Source organism: Clarias gariepinus, unplaced genomic scaffold (genome assembly GCF_024256425.1).
Source record: "Clarias gariepinus isolate MV-2021 ecotype Netherlands unplaced genomic scaffold, CGAR_prim_01v2 scaffold_35, whole genome shotgun sequence".
NCBI classification, from domain to species: domain Eukaryota; kingdom Metazoa; phylum Chordata; class Actinopteri; order Siluriformes; family Clariidae; genus Clarias; species Clarias gariepinus.
In genome coordinates, this window is record NW_026521002.1 from 197501 (window position 1) to 207087 (window position 9587).

A 9587-nucleotide genomic window follows, 5' to 3' on the forward strand; every position below is an offset into this window, starting at 1 on the left:
CTCCAGACCCAGGCACGTGGGCCGGAGCCGGAGCGCGGGGACGAGGAGACGCGCGAGCCGGAGCAGGGCCGGAGTAAAGCCGGAGTCGCGCTCACCACCTATTTCTCCGTGGACAACTGCATGACGGACGCGTACAGACTGAAGTATCACCACCAGAGGCCGCTGGTGCTCAGCATGGCTCCGCCCCCCTCCGATCACGCTAGGACCCGAGGGGACGCAGGTACGGCACGTCTCATCTCTCGGGTTCATCAGGTCACTCATGCACTCACACCACTGATTGTGGAAGCGACTCTCAGCTCCAGTGAACCCAAAGCAGGATGGAGACATTTAACACACACCGGAGACCTAATTATCTTTATACAGTATATCCTTAAAATGTACACTGCTCAGACACAACACAGCTCACACACTCTAATCTTTGATTATTGGAGGCACTGCACGTTCCCCACCGCATCGTTCCATCAACTTCATTCCAGTCATCAGTTTCCTTTATGTCTTTGTTTCTTCTCGTTCTAACCTCACTCTAATGTTCTTCTCTTCTTCAGGTTCTAGCATCAGTAAGTCCATGGCTAAGTGGCACCCGGTGTCTCCCAAAGGTCTGGATGAGCAGGGCTACCTGTAAAGGTGTGAGGAGGACAGGACCGTCCTCATGGATGCCAGTGCGTACTGTATACACACACACACACACCAGCTGGGCACTGAACCTGAACACGCTGTAACACACAGCACGAGAATCTTGAGCTGCAGAAATACCAGTGTGTGTGTGTGTGTGTGTGTGTAAAAAGGGAAGATGTTAATTATGCAGTTTAAAGCTGAAGGCCAAAGAGTTGTTGAGGAGAACAGATCGTCATGGATCAGCTGGACATTTCCATGCTTTATTGATGAAATTCAGACCCAGAAGATTAAACGTAGACCAGGTTTATTCATGAACAAAATGGTGAAGAGAAGTGTGTGTGTGTGTGTGGTCTGAAGTCATCTACGGAGTGCCTTCTGTCTGTGTCGTCATGCAGGATATCGGCACGACCCTTCGCGTGTAACGACTTCTCCACCACGATGTCATCGATATCGATTTTTTCTGAAATGTCTATGCATTCATTTTTATTCTTGGTTTAATAAACTGGATTAAAACACCCACATCTGCTTTATGTGTTATTTTTCTTGTTTTCTAGCTTCTTCTTTGTCTTTCGGCTGTTCCCTTTCAGGGGTCGCCACAGCGAATCATCTGCCTCCATCTAACCCTATCCTCTGCCTCCTCTTCTCTCACACCAACTAACTTCATGTCCTCTCTCACTGCATCCATAAATCTCCTCTTTGGTCTTCCTCTAGACCTCCTGCCTGGCAGTTCCAACCTCAGCATCCTTCTACCGATATATTCACAATCTCTCCTCTGAACATGCCCAAACCACCTCAATCTGGCCTCTCTGACTTTATCTCCAAAACATCTAACATGGGTTGTCCCTCTGATAAACTCATTCTTAATCCTATCCATCCTTGTCACTCCCAAAGAGAACCTCAACATCTTCAGCTCTGCTACCTCCAACTCTGCCTCCTGTCTTTTCTTCAGCGCCACTGTCTCTAAGCCGTAGAGCATCGCTGGTCTCACCACTGTCCTGTACACCTTTCCTTTCATTCTCGCTGATACTCTTTTATCGCACAACACACCTGACACTTTTCTCCACCCATTCCAACCTGCCTGTACCCGCCTCTTCACCTCCTTTCCACACTCTCCGTTGCTCTGGACCGTTGACCCCAAGTACTTAAAATCCTGCACCTTCTTTACCTCTGCTCCCTGTAGCCTCACCGTTCCTCCTGGGTCCCTCTCATTTACACACATGTATTCCGTCTTGCTGCGGCTAACCTTCATTCCTCTGCTTTCCAGAGCATACCTCCACCTCTCCAAATTTTCCTCCACCTGTTCCCTGCTCTCGCTACAAAGCACAATGTCATCTGCAAACATTATAGTCCATGGGGACTCCTGTCTTACCTCATCTGTCATCCTGTCCATCACCAGAGCAAACAAAAAGGGGCTTAGAGCTGATCCTTGATGCAGACCCACCTCCACCTTAAACTCTTCTGTCACACCTACAGCACATCTTACCACTGTCTTACAGCTCTCATACATGTCCTGCACCACTCTAACATACTTCTCTGCCACTCCAGACTTCCTCATACAATACCACAGCTCCTCTCTTGGCACCCTGTCATACGCTTTCTCTAAATCTAAAAAGACACAATGCAACTCCCTGTTACCTTCTCTGTACTTCTCCGCCAGCATCCTCAAAGCAAATACTGCATCTGATGTACTCTTTCTAGGCATAAAACCATATTGCTGCTCACAAATGTTCACCTCTGCCCTTAACCTAGCTTCCACTACTCTTTCCCACAGCTTCATTGTCTGGCTCATTAGCTTTATACCTCTATAATTGCCACAGCTTTGCACATCTCCCTTGTTCTTAAAAATTGGCACCAATACACTTCTCCTCCATTCCTCTGGAATCCTCTCACTCTCCAAGATCTTGTTAAACAAACTTGTCAAAAACTCTACTGCCACCTCTCCTAAGCACTTCCATACCTCCACAGGTATGTCATCAGGACCAACAGCCTTTCCACTCTTCATCCTCTTCAATGCCTTTCTCACCTCACTTCTACCAATATTTGCTACTTCCTGTTCCACAACAGTCACCTCTTCTACTCTTTGTTCTCTTTCGTTTTCCTCATTCATCAACTCCTTAAAATACTCCTTCCATCTTCCCATCACCCTCCTGGCATCTGTCAGTACATTTCCTTCTCTATCTTTAATCACTCTAACCTGCTGCACATCCTTCCCATCTCTATCTCTCTGCCTTGCCAACCTGTACAGATCCACCTCTCCCTCCTTACTGTCTAGCCTAGCATAAAAGTCCTCATATGCTCTTTGTTTGGCCTTTGCCACCTCTACCTTCACCTTACTCTGCATCTCCCTGTACTCCTGTCTACTCTCTTCAGTCCTCTCAGTGTCCCACTTCTTCTTAGCTAGCCTCTTTCCCTGTATACACTCCTGGACTTCCTCATTCCACCACCAAGTCTCCTTGTCCACTTTCCCCTTACCTGATGATACACCAAGTACCCTCCTACCTGTCTCCCTGATCACATTGGCTGTAGTTGTCCAGTCAACTTAAAGCACCTCCTGACCACCCATAGCCTGTCTCAACTCCTCCCTGAAGACTACACAACATTCTTCCTTTCTCAGCTTCCACCACTTTGTCCTCTGCTCTGCCTTTGTCCTCTTCGCCTTCCTCACCACCAGGGTTATTTTACACACAATCATTCTGTGTTGTCTGGCTACACTCTCCCCTACCAACACTTTGCAGTCACTGATCTCTTTCAGGTTACAACGTCGACACAAGATGTAGTCGACCTGAGTGCTTCTGCCTCCACTCTTATATGTCACCCTATGTTCCTGCCTCTTCTGGAAGAAAGTATTTACTACTGCCATCTCCATCCTCTTTGCAAAGTCCACCACCATCTGTCCTTCTACATTCCTGTCCTGAAAACCAAACCTGCCCATCACATTTTCATCACCTCTGTTCCCTTCCCCAACATGTCCATTGAAGTCTGCACCAATCACCACTCTCTCCCCTCTGGGTATGCTCTGCATCACTTCATCTAACTCACTCCAGAATTTCTCCTTCTCTTTTAACTCACATATTTTTTCATGAGTACAATACAATATACAATATTGAAAAATACAATATTTTTCTTGTTTTCTAGAATGATCTTAAATGATTTCAGACACACACACCAGTTCTGATGATTTTGGAAGGTTTGAATCTGTTGAATGATGTTTTATATATAAATGAGGTCAGAATCAGCAGTGCGGTGTGAAGTGGGGAATAAAAACACTGACACACCCGGCTCTTCTACACCTTTCTCTTTTTTTAATCAATACCAATTTGGTGTCACACACACTTGTACACACCTGCACACATTCCTGATGATTAGTCTGTAACGGGAAGGTTACCAGGCTGCAGATGTACCTGGAATGTTTTAAACACGTCCCAGCACCTCATCTTTATTTTAGGTTTCTTTATCCAAGCATTAGAACATCACTCTTCTTCTTCTTCATCTTCCATGTGCTGTTCACATTTATTATTATTGTATTATTATTATTATTATTATACCTTGGCCACTTTATAGCACAATGAGTGACGAGAGTATTATCAAGAGGAAAAGTGAGACACTTCCAGTTTGGGTTTTAAAGCAGCCGGTGCTGAGAGGAATCATATATTAAGGTAAAGTGAGGTTTAATGCCTATTTATTTCATATTTAAATCATCTATATCACTTAACTTAAGTCTTTTCTAAATGCTTTGATTGTTTTTATTTGCAGAAATATGATTATTTTATTTGAGAAATTGGTAATATTGGTAATATTTTTGTGCGACTGGAATGTTATCTGCATTTACATTATTTCCTCCTGGAACCTGCGTTTCACAATACGACATTTCACCCCAAGAACTCTCCTTCGGGACAGATTGAATTTGCATGCTGAGGTTCCTCTGTGTTTGTGAAATTTCAGTTTTTTTATGTTTCTCTGAGCAGAAAGCTGTGCAGTGAAACGAGTCGTAACTGTCGTATGTAAAATAACACTGTGAGCCCAAACATGTCTAAAAAGTGACTTTATTTCCTTAAATATAAAAGCGAGCAGTGCCAGGGTGCCCAGTGTGTCTGGGGTAAGGGGCGTGGCCTGTGGGCGTGGACCAGCTCCGGGACACTGCACAGGTCCTGGGGAGACGCCAAGCTGGAAGGTAAAGGTTTCTCCGGCTGATTCACACACGCTGCATTTAAGCCTTCTTGAAAATCCTCTTAGCATCCACGCCGTCGTAGTTGTAGCTCTGCACAAAAACACAACACTTCACATGTAAAGACTGACACACACACACACACACTGGACTCCTACACACACACACACACACACACACACTGTGACAGTATAACTGGAGCAGTAAGCAGTGAGATGGTGTGAAAACAGGACGTCACGATTACGCAACGAACAGACACAAAAACGCAGCTTATCGTGTAACTGAGAGCGTAAAGTCCTCAGTCTCCCATTTAACCTGTCGATATGGCGTGCGCGCTGTACACCGCCTTGTGAATGACTCGTTACTATGGAAACCATAGTGTATCAGAGCGAGCGCATTAATATAAACCCGCACTACAGTCAGAGCCGCTGTTATAGAGAACTAATCAACACCTCCTGACCAATCGGAGCGCAGGATTAACCAGCAGTGTGGTGTAAAGTACTGTCATCGTAGATCGGTTCAGTAACGGGTGGAGGGGCGTGGCCACCGGGCGGATCCTGAGAAGGCTGGAGTTGTGTAGGAGATCATGATCATCCTCACCTGTACCAGCTCACCGTCCACAATCTGCCTGACGGTGTTCAGGGTTTTTCCGTTGTCTTGACGGACGAACGTTCCCTTCAGCACATCCCCATCCATCACCCAGGAGCCCTGTGGGGACAAAAGTCAAAAGGTCAGAGGTCAAACTGAAGGATCAAGTATGTCTGGACATTTATCTCAGCTAATAAAAGTCTTCATCACTGTTACTCCTGACCCCACCTGATCACTCTGCCCCAATCACTCCTGCCCCCAATCACTCCAGCCCCCATCTGATCACACCTGCCCCCACCTGATCACCCTGCCCCATCTGATAACTCCTGCCCCCATCTGATCACTCCCACTCCCACCTGATCACTCCCACCCCCACCTGATCACTCCTGCCCCCCACCTGATCACTCTGCCCCCACCTGATCACTCCTGCCCCCACCTGATCACTCCTGCCCCCGATCACTCCCACCCCCACCTGATCACTCCTGCCCCCCACCTAATCACCCCTGCCCCCGATTACTCCCACCCCCACCTGATCACTCCTGCCCCATATCACTCCCACCCCCACCTGATCACTCCTGCCCCCATCAGATTACTCCTGCCCCCCACCTGATCACTCATGCCCCCATCTGATCACTCCCACCCCCACCTGATCACTCCTGCCCCCACCTGATCACTCTGCCTGAATCACTCCTGCCCCCCATCACTCCCACCCCCACCTGATCACTCCCGTCCCCACCTGATCACTCCTGCCCCCATCTGATTACTCCTGCCCCCCACCTGATCACTCATGCCCCCATCTGATCATTCCCACCCCCACCTGATCACTCCCACCCCCACCTGATCACTCCCGCCCCCACCTGATCACTCCTGCCCCCATCTAATCACCCCTATCCTCGATCACTCCCACCCCTGTTAAGTCCTGCCCTTAATCACTCCTGCCCCCCACCTGATCACTCATCCCCCCATCTGATCACTCCCACCCCCACCTGATCACTCCTGCCCCCACCTGATCACTCTGCCCGAATCACTCCTGCCCCCGATCACTCCCACCCCCACCTGATCACTCCCGCCCCTACCTGATCACTCCTGCCCCCATCTGATCACCCCTATCCTCGATCACTCCCACCCCTGTTAAGTCCTGCCCCCAATCACTCCTGCCCTCACCTGATCACCCTGCCCCATCTGATTACTCCTGCCCCCACTTGATCACTCCTGCCCCCATCTGATAATGCCGCCCCATCTGATCACCCCTACCCCCAATCACTCCTACCCCAATCACTCCTGCCCTCACCAAATCACCCCTGCCCCCATTTGATCACCCCTACCACCGATTACTCCAGGACCTATTAAGTCCTGCCCCCAGATTACTCCTGCCCTCACCTGATCACCCTGCCCCATCTGATTACTCCTGCCCCCACCTGATCACTCCTGCCCCCATCTGATCACTCCTGCCCCCCACCTGATCACTCATGCCCCCATCTGATCACTCCCACCTGATCACTCTGCCCGAATCACTCCTGCCCCCGATCACTCCCACCTCCACCTGATCACTCCCGCCCCTACCTGATCACTCCTGCCCCCATCTGATCACCCCTATCCTCGATCACTCCCACCCCTGTTAAGTCCTGCCCCCAATCACTCCTGCCCTCACCTGATCACCCTGCCCCATCTGATTACTCCTGCCCCCACTTGATCACTCCTGCCCCCATCTGATAATGCCGCCCCATCTGATCACCCCTACCCCCAATCACTCCTACCCCAATCACTCCTGCCCCCACCAAATCACCCCTGCCCCCATTTGATCACCCCTACCACCGATTACTCCAGGACCTATTAAGTCCTGCCCCCAGATTACTCCTGCCCTCACCTGATTACTCCTGACCACCATCTGATTACTCCTATCCCAATCACTCCCGCCCCTGTTAAGTCCTGCCCCCAGATCAGTCCTATATCAGTAAGAGTTGTGTAAAGCACCGTACAGAGAGTTTGGTTCCATCAGCGAGCTCGTACTCGAACGTGACTCCCAGCGTGAAGTCCAGCTCCAGGGTGCGGAAAGTGCTGACCTCTTTCACATGGAACTTGTCTCCATTCTGCTCCAGAGTGATCTTTAGATTGTCATGGGCTGCAAGTTTCCTCTTTACCATGTTTATGCCTAAACACACACACACACACACACACACACACACACACACACACACACACAGAGTATTACTGCACTGTATTATTGTAATAAATAAATGTTTAAACAGCACAGAGTAAACAGAATATACAGCCCTGTTCTGTTGCAAGGTTCCACTGAGTTACCGCGAGTCGCTTTAGAACACACTGCTGTTTAGTGATGAACCTGTTTTATCTTTTACTCAGTACAATCTGCATTAATACGTTTATAATCACTCGGGCAGTAAAAACTCTCTCCCAGGAGACATCAGGCACGGGGCACGTTACACCCTGCACAGAGTGACAATGTATCACACACACACACACACACACACACACACACACACACACTATGTACAATTTGGGAATGCCAATTAGTCTAATCTGCATGTCTTTAGTCAAAAAAAGAAACTGGAGGACCCGAAGGAAACAGACTAAGGAGTGGAGAACATGCAAACTCCATGCACACAGAATCGAACCCAGACCCTGGTGGTGCAGGGCGCCTACCGGTACACTCTTACATTCACTAAATTATTTCATTTTAAATTCACATAATAATAAAAGTTTCTCACCCATCTGCTCCATGAATTTTTCATAGTTATCACTGCGGTCCACTTTCCATGTTCCGTTAAAGATCATGTTTTCAACTGGAGTGTGTGAGTGAGTGTGTGAGTGAGTGTGTGTGTGTGTGAGAGAGAGAGAGAGAGAGAGAGAGAGAGAGAGGGAGAGAGAGAGAGAGACAGAGCACTGATGTGATCTGCTTGTATCCTCTCGCAGCTCCTTATATACACGTGGTGATGAGAACACACCCCTTATCTGAGACTTTATCTTCACGCTGATGTGGCTGAGTAAAGCTCACGCTGAAGATCAGTGTCCAGGATGTGAGCAGACGCAGACGCAGACGCAGCTTTCCCTCAGGGACCGGGGCTGAAAAAAGCAGACAAGTGCACACTCGTTTTAGAGTAACCCCCCCCCACATACACACACAGTCTGGTGTTTAACTAACAGGGAGTTGCAGGGCCTGTTTGCTTTGTTGAGGGTGTGGTGAGACGAGTGTGTGTTGTGTAAGCACAGAGTGTGTGTGTGTCTGTGTACATTTACAAAGTTCAATGCAACGAATTTATAAGTTAACCAAGCACACTCAAACTCATTCTACTTTTTATGGATAAAAGTATGTGCACCCCTGGCCATGCATGTTGATGTGTTGGACGTCCCACTCCAGCTCTGTTCCGTCTCTTCTCGCCACTGGGGTCTATTTAGGACACTTGAGATCTCACACACTTTTAAGCTCTGTGCAGACTTTGTGGATCTCATCATGCTGAACACTGAAGGGGATCTGAAACGCTACAGGAACCACAGGAATCTTCTGTACAGCTGTGTGAGAACAGATTGGGGAAGAACCACGTGTGGATGTGATGGTCATGGGGTGCACATACTTTAGGTCATATAGTGGGTACACTGCGTTGAGTCTGAAAGTCACACCTGAGGGTCTATTTCTAAAAGCTGTTTTAATGTGTGTCAAAGGTGAAGCTAACACAGCTTTGACTGTAACAAGTTAGCGCAGGTCTCAGAGCTCAGAAAGTGTGTGTGTGTGTGTGTGTGTGTGTGTGTGTGTGTGTAAATGCCTCAGCTGAAATACCCCTGAGATAATGCATTGCTTCTTACCCCACACTCCCTCGGTTTCACTCCTTCTCCAAATGAACCATTTTAGTGTCTATGTAAATAAGCTACTGCTGAGCCACGCCCCTTAGTGGACATCAGAGCTGAGCAGGAAGCCAGGGGGAGGGGCTCTTCCTGTATGAGGTCACATTAGGGAAAATAATGTCTGAATAAGCATGTTCATACAGGAATAATAAACACTGGGAAAAGAGCAGAAATCAGGTAACTTTTTCATTTATACACACACACACACACACACACACAGGAGACATGTCCAAATGTCTAAACATGATATGCATCATTTATGCCGTTCAATGAATCAATAAAAAGCAGAAGTGTCAGAGAAACCAGAGCGTCATCAGGTAGGAGAACTCTTACAGGAGTCACAGACAGACAGGAATCC

The 9587-nt window shown here is 48.1% G+C and overlaps 2 protein-coding genes across 2 annotated transcripts in view; one reads left to right on the forward strand and one right to left on the reverse strand.

Moving 5' to 3' along the window:
• The window catches only part of usp53b (ubiquitin specific peptidase 53b), a 20997-nt gene extending 19870 nt beyond the window's left edge, over positions 1–1127 (forward strand). Inside the window, exons 16-17 of the mRNA XM_053490892.1 lie at positions 1–220; positions 546–1127. The exon at positions 1–220 is cut by the window's left edge and continues 211 nt beyond it. Of these exons, the coding sequence (XP_053346867.1) occupies positions 1–220; positions 546–622 (297 nt within the window). The 3' untranslated portion in view covers positions 623–1127. The remainder of the gene's footprint in view (positions 221–545) is intronic.
• A 3513-nt stretch (positions 1128–4640) lies between these two features.
• On the reverse strand, positions 4641–8276 carry fabp2 (fatty acid binding protein 2, intestinal). The gene is made up of 4 exons (XM_053490925.1): positions 8098–8276; positions 7348–7520; positions 5381–5488; positions 4641–4873 (listed from the first exon to the last, which is right to left on the reverse strand). Exons 1-4 carry the CDS (start codon positions 8162–8164, stop codon positions 4823–4825), a joined length of 399 nt encoding a protein of 132 aa, XP_053346900.1. The 5' UTR covers positions 8165–8276; the 3' UTR covers positions 4641–4822.
• Positions 8277–9587: the final 1311 nt, after the last annotated feature.